At 38.7% G+C, this 17005-nt stretch overlaps 3 protein-coding genes across 9 annotated transcripts in view; 2 read left to right on the top strand and 1 right to left on the bottom strand.

The window, feature by feature from the left end:
- The window catches only part of GLYAT (glycine-N-acyltransferase), a 182317-nt gene that overhangs the window by 59200 nt on the left and 106112 nt on the right, over positions 1-17005 (top strand). The window lies entirely within an intron of this gene.
- The window catches only part of LOC100895047 (glycine N-acyltransferase-like protein 1), a 113998-nt gene that overhangs the window by 45836 nt on the left and 51157 nt on the right, over positions 1-17005 (bottom strand). The window lies entirely within an intron of this gene.
- GLYATL2 (glycine-N-acyltransferase like 2) lies at positions 1070-13064 on the top strand. Its single transcript, XM_035262784.3, has 6 exons — positions 1070-1352; positions 7115-7232; positions 8368-8475; positions 9628-9754; positions 9848-10019; positions 12282-13064. Exons 2-6 carry the CDS (start codon positions 7155-7157, stop codon positions 12688-12690), a joined length of 894 nt encoding a protein of 297 aa, XP_035118675.1. The 5' UTR covers positions 1070-1352; positions 7115-7154; the 3' UTR covers positions 12691-13064.

Raw genomic sequence — 17005 nt, 5'->3', positions numbered from 1 at the left:
TCATTAAAATAATTCGATATTTGGCTTCATATTCCAGACCATGCCACTGGTTATTTTTGTAACCTGCGGGAAGACTTTTTTTTTTCTCAGCAACAGCGTTCTTATTTGTATAAAAATAACTCTTGCTTTTCTCATGTCATAAATAATTAAAATTTGTGATGTTGCTTTCAGTTTCAGAAAGTGGGTAAATATATATATTTTTAATTAGAGATAGTGTCTCACCCTGTATCCCAGGCTGAAGTACAGTGGTGAAATCGCAGTTCATTGCTATCTTGAATTTCTGGGTTCAAGTAATCTTTCCATCTTAGTCTTCTGAGTAGGTGGGACTATAAACACATGCCACTATACCTGGCTAATTAAAAACACAAAACTTTAAAGGCTGGGGTTTCATTAGATTGCCTAGGCTCATATCAGAGTTCTGTCCTCAAGCGATCTTCCTGCTTCAGCCTCCCGAGTAGCTGATATTACAGGTGTGATCCACTGCACCCAGCATAAAAATTTTATAACTTCTGTTTTCACATTTTTCAATCTAAATGTCTCCAAAATGTTAATGTAGATCAGACTCTTTTTATAAGATACACATTGTCAGGCACTCTGGGAGCCTCTGATTTACCTGATCTGAAAAAGTTCCTGTATTGTTAACAAGCAAGCCCAGTTGATCTTGAAGTAGATGGTGTGAGGAATACACACTGAAAAACAATTTTTGTCTCTGTTTCTCTACAAAGCTAATACCAGTCCCTCCTAATCCTTTCTCCAGTAATTGCTTTTTCTTCTTACATTTATAATTCCCCTCCCTATTCCTCCACTTTAGACAATAAGAGGACAAGGTATATGAAGCCCAGTTCTCATTATTACAGTAACTTCCTTGAGGCATTCTTGGGTTTTCCAAGCCACAGATGCTTGAAAGTATTAGGCAAGGTATTTTGCATTGAAACCATAATTTCCAACTCTTTGTTTGCTCTACCGTCATCATTCAAATAAGGCTGCAGCCGTGCTATGTAAAATTGACTTAATATGTTCTAGAATAGCCATTCAGCTATAAGTAGTTATGTATAAATCCAAGGCTTCTGGTGCAAAACTTCTTATCATTGTAGAAGCCGCTCAGTGCAGAATACATTCTCAGTCCTCCTCTGGACCACAAAGCCTCTGACTTCCTGTCAAAGGACAGAACGTCTGGTTTGATCTACAGGAACCCATAACTTCTTGAAGCTTTATGCTAAGGAGTGACAACGTGAGTCAGTTGAGGTTTAGTGTGTCCGAGTCCACAGAGTGTTAGCTACAGAAACCTTTCCATTGACATACTGAGCAAGTGCAGCAGGTGGTGTGCCTACAGGTCTACGAAGAAACTTCAGGTAAGCAGAATTGTTTAGAACAGACTTTTTTTCCCTCAGCACTTGAATTAATTATGATTCTTGCTCTAACTCACTTGTATTTGTTAATTTGTTTCTTTTCCCCTGCAAACCTTTGGAAGGAGCACTCATCTGGGTCTCAATGTTGAGAACGAATTCCTCAAAACCTTTTAGGTACCTGAAGCTGAAAAATACTTTAGAAATAGCCAGTGTGTATACTTTTGAATTTGTAAAATGTCCAAATGTTTTCCTTGAATTGTAAATTATCCATATGCTTATATCTTTCCCTGACACCCTCTAGATCTCCATAGTAATATTGTGGGATAAAAAAAATCAGTGTTCTCCTTGCCTCCAATTTCACTTCTGAAGTATTATTTGTTTGTTTGCATAGAAAAATCTTCCTTTTTCCTTCTGTGTCATGTGGATGGAATAAAACAATGCTTTTCTGTTGTCCTCTGCCAAATTTCTCTCCATTCATTAAAACATCTGGCACCTGACACCGTAATTTTTCTCTCCAACAAACTTCTGTTACATCCTATTCATGCCTGTGATACCCGAAACTCCCGTTCCCTTCTTGGCTCCTACTTTGTTGATGTGGAGTTGAATCCAACAGCCATACATCCCAGACTGATCTACCTTGGACTATCTCTGAAATCTAAACCTCTAATAGTCTAATATCTGTCTCCCATTTGTAAGTACAGTTTCCCCTGTCTATTACCATTGCTATTCTTTGACTTCAACAAGTATTTTAATCCATTGCTTTGCCTATATTTTCTCACTTTATTCATCTCCAACCTACTTTACTTTTTTTCTTCTCCTAGATGTGACAGTTTGTCAGTTTCAATGTCTCATTTATATATTCTCAAATGTTTTGTCCCTTATCCTTTTATGCTACTCCAGCCCTGAAAAACCCAATCTTGGTTTGTTTTATTATTAATATTATCATTATTTTTTGAGATGGAGTTTCGCTCTTGTTACCCAGGCTGGAGTGCAATGGTGCGATCTCGGCTCACCACAACCTCCGCCTCCTGGGTTCAGGCAATTCTCCTGCCTCAGCTTCCTGAGTAGCTGGGATTACAGGCACGCGCCACCATGCCCAGCTAATTTTTTTTATCTTTAGTCGAGACGGGGTTTCACCATTTTGACCAGGATGGTCTCGATATGTTGACCTCGTGATCCACCCGCCTCGGCCTCCCAAAGTGCTGGGATTACAGGCTTGAGCCACCGCGCCCGACCGGTTTGTTTTAATTTGTTTTCTCTGCTTCTACTCTCAGGGAGCTGAACTCAACATATTATTGAGTAACACATCCAAATCGTAGTGTCCATCTTTACATGATCCTAAGCATGCTTGCCAGTCCTTGCTAACTCTAGTCTACTTTTTCTCCCATTCCCATAAAATCCTACTTCTTTTCCTCCACACTTTCTTGGCATACTTCCTCACCCACTCACTTCCAAAAACTAATTTGGGGAATAGGAAGAAATTTTACCTCTTCCAGGATATAGATATTCAAAAATAACTCGCCAACTTTCTGCTCTTTTTTTCTAACCCTGTGTATGTTATATACAGTAAGTTCTCACTTAACATTGTCGATAGGTTCTTGGAAACTGGAAGTTTAAATGAAACAGCATATAACAAAACCAATTTCACCATAAGCTAATTATTATAAACAAGAATTAAGTTCCACAGCATATTTCTGGTCACAGAAACATCACCAAACTTATAAATAAAGACCTCAAACACTTCTAATATAAAACTTTGAAATACATGTAAGCTGTATATACATTTAAGAAATATTAATAAAAACAAGTAAGGTAACTATTTACTGATTTTTGGTGAGTCAGTGGGTGATGGGGACCACAGTGGTGGTGGGCTAAACTGAGAAATAAATGTTTGTAATGCAAATGTTGTAAGGAGCACCTCTTGCCTCTATGAAGTTAAAAATCAATCACATATATGGTGGTCTTGCTGAGTTCTTTCGCACAGCATTGTTTATTGTTATGCACTTGTATGATTATAGCTTTATGAACTTTTGTTTTATTATGAATGTTTCATTTATTCATTCATTTTTCACCTGGCTTATTCCAGTCCATCCCTATCCTGGTAGCTCAGAGCACAAGGCAGGAATCCACCCTGAACTGGAGGACTGGACACCTTTTCATCACAGGGCACACACACACAAAGACACACACTCACTTATCCTGGGACGATTTAGACATGCCAATTAACTGATGTACACATTTTTGAGATGTGAGAGGAAATGGGATTATCCAGAGAAAATCCACGCAGACATGACGAGAACATGCGAACTGAACATAGACAGTGGTCCAGGCAGGATTGATTTTTTTTCTCTTCAACATTATAATGAAAAGACATTGAACAAAAGACACCATTTGAGGACCTGCTGCATACCTCCATACATACACCTGTATCTACATCCATCCTAAAATTTTTTCTGACTTCTCACTGGAGGAGGTATTCTTCCTGTCCAAAACTAATTTTAACAACTATGCTTAGAATTATGGTTGATGGCTGGGCACGGTGGCTCAAGCTTGTAATCCCAGCACTTTGGGAGGCCGAGGCGGGTGGATCACAAGGTCAACAGATCGAGACCATCCTGGTCAACGTGGTGAAACCCCGTCTCTACTAAAAAGACAAAAAATTAACTGGGCACGGTGGTGCGTGCCTGTGATCCCAGCTGCTCGGGAGGCTGAGGCAGGAGAATTGCCTGAACCCAAGAGGCAGAGGTTGCGGTGAGCCAAGATTGCGCCATTGCACTCCAACCTGGGTAACCAGAGCGAAACTTCATCTCAAAAAAAAAAAAAGAATTATGGTTGATGACTAAATGAATTAATCAACATGAAGAAGCTGTAATAGTAGTTGGCATTTTGTATATAGGGTCAATGAATTTCTGTTACCTTTCTGTGTCCTGTTATACACTTTGGCCTATCACTTACTTACATCTCACCTCTTGTAGTTGGTATAGGTATGCTTAACTCTCATCTAATAAGAGAAATGCCTTTCCTTGAGTGTTTGTATCTCTCTTCTTCCCCTTGATACTCTAGTGTTCTTCCTTTCCTGATCAAGCTCTCTGAAAAAGTTACCTTCACTTCCTCACATTTCATTAAGTCTCCAACCCCCATAACTTGGTTTCTTCTCCCGTCCACTTCTCTTAACAAGTCAGTAATCAACTCCTAACTCCAAAATGCACTGCCATTTTTAGTGTTCATCTCTTTCAGCTTCTCAGCAGCCTTTGACTGCTTTGGTCACTATTTCCTTGAAAGTTTCTCCTATTTTGACTTCTAAGATCCTGCTCTTGTTTTTCACATTGTTTTTCTAGCCACCTTTTCTCTCTCTTCTACTGGATCCTCTTCCTTTCTGATTTTGTTAAACAACATCTGATCCATTAGTAACTCTCTTATAATCCTCCATTATAATGTATTGAAGAATATATTATATTATACTGGACTATTGGATTAGGTTGAGCCATAAAGATTCGACTGCCTTGGCACCTTGGAGAGAGTTGAAGCTTAGGTGTCTCTCATTGGTGGGAGCTAAACCAGGGTCCCTGCCATGGGGGAAAAGCTGACTGTGGAAAGGAATGGGGTGGAAGAGCATGTGCTATTGGTAGTGGCAACAGCCCATTTACAACCTTTATTTAATCCACATTTGTGTGCATCTCCTGCAGGTTATATACCTAATTTTCATTGCAAAACCCCCTACTATTGGGCATTTTCTTCTGCTTTGAAAGTTTCTGTTAGCAGCCACAGTTTTCTCAGAAACTTGACTATGCCTGGAGCAGAGGCTTGATGTTCAGTCTTTGAGCAAAAGTGTTCTAAAAACCCCATTTCTACCCTACACTGATTCTATTTTTTCATTCACTGAACAAAAGTTTATTAATGTTTACACTATGCTAAGTGCTGTTCTTGATGCTTGAGTAATAAAGAAGAATAAGACATGGTACCACTTACCAAGGAGATTACTCTCCTCTGTAGAAATATGCTACCAAAGCCTCTGGGGAAATATGCTACCAAAGCCTGCAGAATGGGCAGAATTCTGTACCATCTGGTTAGTGCACCCATCATTCTAGACAATGACAGAAACACAGTGACTTGTTCTAGATCTGCAGTTTGCCTTCAAATGTCTATTTTGTGTCAATAGATATATTCAAGCAAGTTACACATAGTCCATCTTTGAAGCTGCAGTTTTCTTCAATTATGTTTCAGTCTGGTGGAATGGTCACTTTCATTGAATTTAAAGGTCTTTAAAGTTTCCTTCAGAAACTTGTTATATACACAGTTTACCACTGTGGTAAACACTTCACATACCTTTGGTGGTAAGGAAATCCTCATGGCAACCTACAAAGTAAATATTACTATCCCAATTGTATAGATAATGCAACTGAGTCAGAACTCAAATAATTTGACTTACCTAAGCTGACCCAGATAGCCAGAAGAGGAGCCAGTGGTAGAGTTTTGGTTTGTTTGATTCCAAAGCCCATGTTGTTAACCACTGTGTTTCCTTTTGTATTGATTCTGGCTATATACTTACATGCATACATAGATATCATATGTGCTGAGTTTTCTAGGATTGCAGAAAATATTAATGGCTTCCTTGCAAGCCATCAAAATGGTGTAGAAATTTTTGTATTAGTTGGTTTTTAGAAAATACGGCCATTCTTACATATTGCCTTCAAATATCATATGAGAGGTCAGATATATAATGTAAATATATATTATATAATTATATATATTGTCAGCCATGTGTATATGGCTGGAAGAAAGTTTAAAAGTTCATATGTATATCTTATTTATATGCCACTTTTTTTCAGAAAGACTTTCAGGTGGGTATATGCACATGCATATATACACAGATAACCATTCATGTATACATCTTTATTTTATTAATTTGGGATTACATCATATATTTTCCTGACTTTATGACACAGCTATTTTCCTACATCATGAAACACTCTTCAAAGACATCATTTTGATAGCTGTCTGGTAATCTATTATTTGGATATACCATCATTAACTTGATCATTTCTTAATAATGAATTTTGTATTATATCTAATATACAGTATCATATTACACTAAATTTTTTAATTTTTACATTTTAAAACATAGCTATCATTAATTTCTTGAGATGAGTCTATAGATGCTGACTTACTGAATAAAAGAGTTTGCTCTATTTTTAAAGTTGATAACGCATACTTCCAACACCTAGATCTTGCCAATTTCTACTTGATGGTATCACCCCTAATCAACAATTTTTTCTTCCTATGTTTTTTTCCCCTCAGGAGAAAAAGGACTACACACAATATAGCCTGCAAGTTTTTTCCCAGATGATTACATTCTTTCATGATAGCTGAAAATATTACCCATGCTATAACAACATTAGAGCGAGTGTTTCAATGCTTGGAGGTTGAGGTGCCCTCCAGAGGGGCAGCTGGACATTTGCATCTGGACAGCTGAAGGCAATCATTCTCTATATTCTTGACCTGATTTGAATCAAATGGGCATGGGAGATTTATTTTACCAGATATGTTATGGTACTTTTTAAGTGGAATTTTATGGAGGTTACTAAGAATCCCTGAGGTCTAGTTGCATCCCTAGGCTTTAGTTTTCTTTGTAAACTGAAAGGTTTGGACTGGATAATTTCTAAAGCCCGTCACTGCTAACAGTGTATGATGTCCCCGGTGACTTCTCCTTCCTCTTCTTTCTGGACACCTATTATAGTATTCTTGTTCATGGGTTTATTCCTTAGAGCATCTTCTTGAGAAAAGGAAGCTGAAGTGCTATATAAGATGTTTGTGCTTCATGACTCTCAGATTCTGCAGATTCTGTATAAATCCTTGGAAAAGAGCATCCCTGAATCTATAAAGGTAAGAAAATAGAAGGAGATCAAAGGAGAGAGGGCTGAGTTGAGAGGAGGACAAGTTTAGGGTTCAGAACCTTACTGGAGAGATGGGAATGCAAGTCGAAAGTCAGAATCTGTTCAAAGATGATCTTAATATCTATATCCGGTCAATCACCTACTTTGCTTCCTTTTAATCGTTTTTAAATTTATCCTTCTGCTGTCTCTGGTATAATTCCTCATCTCTTCCAGGTAATTTAAATATCTCCTTGTCTCCAATCTCAACAATCTAGCTACAATTTGGTGATGAGAGTCAGCTACATGACACATATAGGATCATATCCCTCCCTTTTTAAAAAATTTGCCACAGCAAATTTGCAGAGTCCATCTCCAAGGCTTAATTGGGTTACCGTGTTTAAAGCACAATTCTCTGGTCTTTTCTATTTTGCCTCTGAACATTCTCCTGCCATATACCACATGCTGCAACTATTGAGCCCCTCACAGTTCAGTAGGCATGATATAATCTGCCATACTCTTAATCATTTCACTTGTGCTTTTTCTTCTACTTGCAATAACTTGCTCTCATTCTCTATTTGGCCAGAAAAAGACATTACTTATTCATCAAGACCCAGTTCAGATATTTCTTCTTATGTAAGTCTCCCCATCACTTCCTAGACAGGTAGTGCTTTTCTTCCTTGGGATCCTATACCACCATATACAAATATCGCTCAGACTGTGTGTTCTATGATGGTTAAACTATATACTCTCTATTCTTCTAAACTTAACTTTAGGGTTGTGGCCATATCATATTCACCTTTGAGTTTTTCATGCTTACCACAGACTTGATACATAATAGATGCCAAATAAATAGTATATTATGAAATAAAGAAAGAAGAAAGTAAGAAAATGGCATTAATTTTTTAAAAAAAAAAAAGAATGTCAGGGAAGCCAATTCCTAATGATTCATGTATTAACTTGGATTTTTGTGGTGGCTTATTAGGCCCTCTTGCAGCATAACTCAATGAGTAGTCCAATGAGCCATCCTGGAAGACTGCCCCACCCTAAGTCTTCCTAGACCGCTTGTCCTTATTTCCCATGCCACATAAAAGACCCTATATTGGAGAAAAACTGATCCCCTCCTGTTTTGTTCCGTTGCACTATAGGTATATGGTGCCATTTACAACATAAAAAATAAAAACCCATTCAAAATGGAGGTACTGGTAGATGCCTGGCCAGATTACCAGACAGTCATTACTCGGCCTCAGAAACAGGTAGGAGCAATAGCTACTCAATACCAGGGCAGTTACTCTCTAGACATTTTCTGTGTGGCATTGAGGGAACTGATATTGAGGGGTGGTGAGAAGAACCTTGGTACCATTGATGTATCCAGGTTTTGGAAGGGTTGTTTGGGAGAGGAGATAGGGCAGAGATAAGGCTTGAACTTAGATCCAGTAATCAATAATCCAGGATGTGTAAATAAAATTAGGATTCCGTTCAGTCAACCTTTTCCATCAAGATATCTCAACCTAGATTTCTATGGGTGAAAATGATTAAGAAGTGTTTTTATCTGCAAGGGACTCCCAAGGGGACGTGTCAATGCCGAGGGTAGGCAGGCATGTGGAGGCAGACTGAGCTGTCTATTCTAGGTACTACACTAACTCTGGAACGATGGTTCTTTCCAAAAGTTTATCTAATCAGATGCACACCAAGAGCCAATCACTGACCCAGCCCCAGAGTGCTGGGTCAGGATTAACTCAGGTGTCACCTCGTCAAAAACCCACATCCTGGCCAAACCTGTTCTTTATATTTCTTTCCATACCTTAGGCACCTTCTCTTTTAAATCCTTAACATGCTGGGCGCAGTGGCTCACGCTTGTAATCCCAGCACTTTGGGAGGCTGAGGCAGGCGGATCACCTTAGGCCAGGAATTGCAGATGAGCCTGACCAATATGGTGAAACCTCGTCTCCACTATAAATACAAAAATTGGCCAGGTGTGGTGGCAGGCGCCTCTAGTCCCAGCTACTCAGGAGGCTGAGACAGGAGAATTGCTCCAGGGAGGTGGAGATTGCAGTAAGCCGAGATCATGCCACTGCACTCCAGCCTGGGTGACAGAGCAAGACTCTGTCTCAAAAAAAAAAAAAAAATCCTTAACATATACCTAAAGATAAACTTCTCTTTCTAGACAATGAACTATTTATTCCCCCTCTCAAAGGCAGCTCACTTTAGTGCCCTAAAAGAAAGAAACTATCTTCAGTGTCTCAACAGTGAGTTATTCTTGAAGGGACTCCAAGGCCATTTTCTACACCTATCTCAGAAAAACAGAAAATGTTTTAAAGAATTGAATCTCTAGCATTCTAGACCTATGCAAGAACATTTTGTAAATTGTAGTGCTATGTAAATATGATTGATATTTGTTATACCAGGAGATGAAAGATGACCAGGATCATTATACCAACACTTATCACATCTTCACCAAAGCTCCTGACAAGTTGGAGGAGGTCTTGTCCTGCTCCCAGGTTATCAATTGGGAGCAAACTTTCCAGATTCAAGGTAACTAGTCTGAGTTAAAAGAAAAAGACCCATGGGTTAGTTTTAGCTAATATGGAAGGGATAAAGCAGTACTTGTCTTTCTCCTTTTTCCAGGTTGCCAGGAGGGCCTGGATGAAGCAATAAGAAAAGTTGCAACTTCAAAATCAGTGCAGGTGGATTATGTGAAGACCATGCTCTTCATACCAGAATCACTAAAGAAACACAAAAGTTCAAGTAATGACAAAACAGAATTATCTGAAAGGCATAAAGTGGATGACAGTAACAAGTGAGATTTTACCTTTTGCTTCCCAAATTCCTTGATAGAATTATTAAGTTGCGGCAAAGGTTGTACTTGGAAGTGTAGGACTTGAAACTAAATTATGATCGATTACACAATTGCATGGGTAAAGAAAGGGAGTTATGTTGGAGACTGTATGCTGAGCATGTGCAGAACCTTTGTTAGACAAGATCTTTATGCACATTATCTCACTTAGGTCTCACAAGGGTCCTTCTGAGAGGGAAATGGACATGATGGTGGCATTGTAAAATGTTTACTGAAACTATTTATATCTTACAAAATGCTACATGCCTATAAAAGTACATAAGTATATAAATTGAAAAATAAAATCTGTCCACTTGGTTTCCTCTACCAGATGTAAATATTCTTGATACTAATATGCATACTTTTAGTGCTCTATATGAGTTATTTTATTTATTTATTTTTACAACATGTACACATACTTTACTGCAACTTCTGCAATGAATATCATCATAAATAGATCATTGCACAGTTGTACAAATATTTCTGAAAGATGAATTACTAGAATTGAAATTGTTGAGTCAAAGAATATGCATATTAAATGAATGGTATTACCAAACTGGATAGTAAGACTTTCATGAATTTAATGTGTGATATCACAACTTATGAAACAACCTAAACATACAGTAATGGGAAAATCGATTCATTTATTATGGTACACTGAAATATTAGGATACTACTCAGCAACTAAAAAGAATGAAGCAGCTCTACATGACAGATTAGAAAAGATTTCCAAAATAAATTGCTAAGTAAAAAAATAAGGTGGATAGAACAATGTATATAGTATGCTACCACTTGTGTCAATAAACAAATGTATGTACACATCTAAAATTGTGTAGAATAACTGAAAAGTTGTGCAAAATATATTGGCATTACTGGTTGCTTCTAAAGACAGTAAGTGGGTATTAGGAGATCAGAGAAAGAAGACAGATTTTCTTTCCTCTAATAATCCATTATGCTTTATAATTGTATTACTAATTGAAAAACTAAATCAAATCTAAACACACACTCACAGATACATTTGAGTCAGCCAGAAAAGTAAACACTGTTCAAATCCTGCTTTGCCCCACCAGTGTTCCCATAAGACTCTTATTTATATTTATTTTGAGATGGAGTTTCACTCTTGTTGCCCAGGCTGGAGTGCAATGGCACGATCTTGGCTCACCGCAACCTCTGCCTCCTGGGTTCAGGCAATTCTCCTGCCTCAGCCTCCTGAGTAGCTGGGACTACAGGCACGCGCCACCATGCCCAGCTAATTTTTTGTATTTTTAGTAGAGATGGGTTTTCACCATGTTGACCAGGATAGTCTCGATCTCTTGACCTCGTGATCCACCCACCTCGGCCTCCCAAAGTGCTGGGATTACAGGCGTGAGCCACCATGCCCGGCCCCTCCCATGAGACTCTTAAGAGGAACATATACACAGAGAAAATGATAAATGGGGATTAAATAATATTTAGTAGTATAACTCTGGAAATTTGGTATGAAGTACCTGCCCTAAGTTGATTCTTCAACACCTACATGGATATACTGATGTCTTCCATTCTAGGTTCGGCTATCCACAGGAGGGGGTGCAGGAAAGGGTACTTGAGATTTTTCAGGAAGCAAGCCTAGGATCAGGTCAGACACGGAAGAGAGCAAAAACAAAGCATCGCCTATAGAAAACTTAGTGTTCAGTGACTTGCCCACTGGCAAACGTGAAGTGACTCTGAAACTGACAAAGTTCTCAAAACTCTTCCTCCCTGGAGAGAGACAAATTTCCTGGAGATCTCCCTTCCATCATCCCCGTATTTACAGAGAATATTGCCATAATTTTACACATGGTTTCATGTAAATTCAGCCATGTGGAGGGCTTTTCTGGTCTATATCCTCAGTCCTTTAGGGACATGTGTTCATTTTTTTCCTTAGAGTACTTGATGAGACATTTTGAGATGTTCTATAATATATCATACTATCTCTCTGTTGTGAAATATACCATAAAATACATAGTGTTTTTATGTATTTTATACATAAAAAATAATTCCCCCATCAATTATTTGGAAACATTTTGAAGTAGAAAAGGTACTTTATATAGAAAGGTACTTTATATAGAAAAGGTACTTTTTATGCATCTATTATCTCCTCTAGGCAGTAGGATCCTCAAGAAAAGGAATGGTGTTATATTTATTTTTTTGCAATTCCAGTGTTTGGTAAATATTGGCTGAATAAATGCAAATTTTTTTTCTTCACAGGAAAAGAAACTTTTCAAACATGTTCTTAGACGCTTCACATGCAGGTCTTATAAATGAACACTGGGCCTTTGGGAAAAATGAGAGGAGCTTGAAATATATTGAACGCTGCCTCCAGGATTTTCTAGGATATGGTGTGCTAGGTCCAGAGGGGGAGCTTGTCTCTTGGATTGTGATGGAACAGTCCTGTGAGCTGAGAATGGGTTATACTATCCGCAAATACAGACGCCAAGGAAACATGTCACAAATTTCTTACCATCTTGAAAAGTATCTTTCTCAGAAAGATATCCCATTTTATATCCATGCGGCAGATACGAATGAAAAAATCTTACAGACACTGAAAGATATTGGGTATAATATTTGTCCTTGTGGCTGGCATCAGTGGAAATGCACCCCCAAGAAATATTGTTGATTGGATCCATTTTCCACTTCAAATCTTTCTTATCAGTAGAAAAACATTTAATTCAAACACAAACATCGTGATCTACATTAGCATAAAAGGCATCTGATTATCCAGGATCTGTGTATTACTATTACTTAAGCTCACTTTAACATTTTTACCCTCCTCCTCTTCTGTATTCTTACAGAAAATTAGAAGCTCAATCCTTTGGTCTCACAATTTCCTTTATGATAATAGACATCTCAGAGTTAAAATCACCCAATGCCAATCATTAGTGCCAAGACAACTCTTTAAAGGCAACAATTTCTTAAATGAAGACAAATTATTTCATTTAAAAAATCACTTTTATGACTTTATTTTTAAAATAAAAAGTCTGCTTTGAAAAATGTCTCTTCTTGTATTCTTCCCTTACTTCTACAAATTTTTCCAAGGATTTTTGAAAAGCCCTCAGCATCATTGCTTTTTTATTTTAAGTACCCTCTGAGGAGCTTTGAGATATTCTGCTAAATTAAATTTTGTGGCCATCAGTGAAAATTTGGTTTTCTAACTTGCTTTTCATCAGAAGGTGTTGCTAGGTTGAGTTGCAAATTTAAAGGTTAACTTTAAATTTTCCTTTAAATTTTCAAGATTATTTTTATGTCTATGAGTATTAGTTTCCTATTGTCATTAAAACAAAGTATGACAAAGATTATGACCTAATGCAACACAATGTGTTATATTTATGACAGAAGTTCAGAATAAGATTTATGAGGCTAAAACCAACATGCTGGCAGGGACATCTCCTTCTGAAGGCTTTAAGGGTTAATCAACTCCTTTGCCTTTTCCAGATCACAGAGGCTGTCCTCACTCCTTAGCTTGTGTCTCTGCATCACATTATCTTTTATCTCTTTGATTGCATCATCATTATGCAACCAAGTTTTTTTTGGAGTGGGGGGAAGCACTGCTCCCCCGATAGAATGTTGTAGGTTCTTAGTCTCTGCTATCTCAAGAAGGAGAGAGGGGACCACTGCAGGTGCACAGTAAGCTTGTAAATACCAGTCCCAAGATGTGTTGCAGAAAGGTGATTTTATTTAGGTAGAGAAAAGAGAAAAAAACAAAAAAGGAGGAGCAGAGAGAAAACTTCCATGAAGAGTGTGGAAGGGGACTCCAGAGGGGAAATCCAGGAGAGAGAAAGGTGGCTTCCACCAGGGTGGAAGGGGATCCAAAACATGGAGCCCAAAGGGGTGTGGAAGAAGGGGACTTTTAACCTGGGAGGAACCCCCACCTTCTCTAAGCCCCTGGGCCAATGAAAGGAGTTCCTTAGAAATTCCACTGGAGTGATTGACTCTTAGTTTCTTCCCACCGTGAAATTCAAACATAAACCGTTAAATCTCCAAGATGGAGAGAGATGGGAGGGGGCATGGCTCTGGGAAGTTCTTGCCCTAGAAACTATGCCCCCTTGTGGACCCAGAAAGAGAACACATTTTCTCTATCACATCACCTTCTCTTCTGCAGTCAAATCTCCCTCTGTCTCCCGCTTAGAAGGTCATTTGTATATACTTAGGACTAACTTGGATAATCCAGGATAATCTCCCCATGTCAAGATTGTTAACTTAATCACATCTGTGAAATCTCTTTTGCAATATAACACTCAAAGCTTCTAGGAATTAGGACCTTGATATTTTTGGAGAGGCATTATTCAGCCACCCGATGTGTGTACAAGTGTATGCTTTTTCCTGAGCAAAATTACCTCATACTTTCGGAATTTAAATGTTCTCAGTCCAAGTCTGGTCGGCATTTCTATATTCCAGGTCCACTATGGAAATAGAAAACTGCCAGGGACTCTGGGTGCACTTTTTCTCCATGCTTGTTTTCTTTGGACAGACAGGCTTAAAAAATACACACACACACACACACACACACACACACACACATGTAAAATATATATAACATGATATTTATAATCTAACCACGGTAAGTACAATGCAGTGGTATCAAATACATTCACGATATTATATAACCACTCCTATTGTTTCAGAGGTGCAGACTGCAGAGAAACCCAGGTTCTGCTCCTGGGAGTGTGGCAGGTACAGCTCTCACTCTGCCAACACAGAAGGGGCGGGCTCCCACTTTTACCTGCTCCCCTGGCTGCAGGGAGAGCGCAGCTCCAGCCTCTGGGTGCCTCTGAGATGGGAGCTGGTGCTGACGGTAGGGAAAATCTAGGCAGTGGGAGCAGGAACTTCCAAGCCTTTGGGAGGCAGGGGTGCCTTCCTGGGCCCCTAAGAACACAGCGACTCCTATCCTGACCTGTGTCAGGGCAGCTGCAGCAGCACCCAGGGAGGGTGGGGAATCCTGTGTGCACCATGGAGCTTTATAGCCCTTGCCCAGCCTCCCTACTGCAGTCTGTGTCTTGGTAGTGGCAGCTCTAGATGGGCAGCTGTTGCCATCACTATTACCCTTACTCAAAACTTTTTCATCATTTCTAGCATGAACTCTGTACCCATTAAACAACTCCTCATGCTCCCCTCCCTCCCAGGTCCTGGTAACCTCTATTCTATGATCTCTGTGAATTTCTCTACTTTGGGCACGTCACAAAAGTGGATTTGTACAATATGTATATGTCATTCTGTATAGGACTTATTACATTTAGCATAATGTCATCAAGGTCCATTCATATTGGAGCATATATCAAAATTTAACTTTTTGGTGGCTGAATAATATTCTACTGTATATATACACCATATTTTGTTTTTCCATTCATTTGTTGATGGACATTTGAGTTGTTTTCACCTTTTGGCAATTGTGAATAATATTGCTATGAATGTTGTTATACAAATACATGTTTGAGGCCCTATTTTCAATTGTTTGAGGTGTATGTCTTGGAGTGAAGCTGCTGAATTACGTGGCAGTTCTATGTTTAACTTTTTGAGGAACTGCCAAACTGTTTTCCATAGTGGTTGCACTCTTTTACCTTCCTTCCAGCAAAGCACAAGAGTTCCATTTTCACTCCACATCCTTGTCAGTAACTGTTAAGTTGTCCTCTTAAAAAATATAGCTGGCCAGGTGTGGTGGCTCATGTCTATAATCCCAGCACTTTGGGAGGCTGAAGCGGGCAGATCACGAGGTCAGGAGTTTGAGACCAACCTGGCCAACATGGTGAAATCCCATCTCTACTAAAGATACAAAAAATTAGCTGGGCGTGTAAGCACGCATCTGTAATCCCAACTACTTGGGAGGCTGAGGCAGGAGAATAGCTTAAACATGGGAGGCAGAGATTGCAGTGAGCTGAGATCGCACCATGGCACTCCAGCTTGGGTAAAAGAGTAAGACTCCATCTCAAAAATATGTATATATATGTATATATATATATATATATATATATATATATATAGCCATTCTAGTAAGTGTAAAATGGTACTTCATTGTGGTTTTGGTTTGCATTTCCCTGATGACTAATAATATTGAACATCTTTTTATGTGCTTATTGGCCATTTGTGCAGACAGGCTTTTGAATTACAGCTCTAAATGTCTGCATTTCTGGCATTCAAATGACCCACTCAGGTAGAAAATTAAATTTCTTAGTCATAACTCCAAATTCATCAATGACTATACCACTCTAAATTCATCAGCCAGGTGCCCACTCCTGGCCCAGCCAGTTATGGCAAGTCTTGTAGCCCAAATACGGTATCAAATCGTACCTCCTGGTGTCCCTTTTGGTGGAACAGAAGTTAGCAGGGAAGGAATTATATTTTGTCTGGAAATATGAAAAACTGACAAAATTTCTATTTTGTGTATTTTATTTTACTTGGATTAAAATAAAACCACTGAACACAATAACTACACAATATTTGACCAAAAAATCCTCGATAAACTAACGAAATAAGCTGAGTATTTTTTTTAATGCAGAATGCAGTATGTTCAGCTGAACTTGCTTTGCTTTTAGTGTTCTGATGTCCAAGCACTAACGGAACATTTAGGAATCAGCTTTTCTCTTTATTTTTGTTATAACTTCAGCACATCTGTGTTCTGCCAGTGCCAAGTTGGCCCGTTCCTCTTAGAGAAAGAAGACAAGCAACCTGCTCACTTCTGTAGTTCCCAACATTTTATGCTTTTCTTCCTTAATCTTTTAGAAACGTTCTCCAAGGTAGAAAGAATTTTGAGACGCCTTTTTTGGAAAAATTAAGAAAGCATTGGTGGTTGGTGTGCAGAGGCTTCCAGGTCATAGGTAAATAAGAGAAAAATGGTTTCATTCTTTTGAGTTTCTCCAAAAGAAGCAATCAAATATGCATTTATCTCTGTGAGCAGAAAGATGACTTTGCATAGAATGGGAAACAGGTTTGTTCTCTGT

This window comes from Callithrix jacchus, chromosome 10, assembly GCF_049354715.1.
Source record: "Callithrix jacchus isolate 240 chromosome 10, calJac240_pri, whole genome shotgun sequence".
In the NCBI taxonomy this organism is placed as follows: domain Eukaryota; kingdom Metazoa; phylum Chordata; class Mammalia; order Primates; family Cebidae; genus Callithrix; species Callithrix jacchus.
The sequence above is the reverse complement of the archived record's forward strand: the minus strand, read 5'-3'. Positions and strand labels throughout refer to the sequence as shown.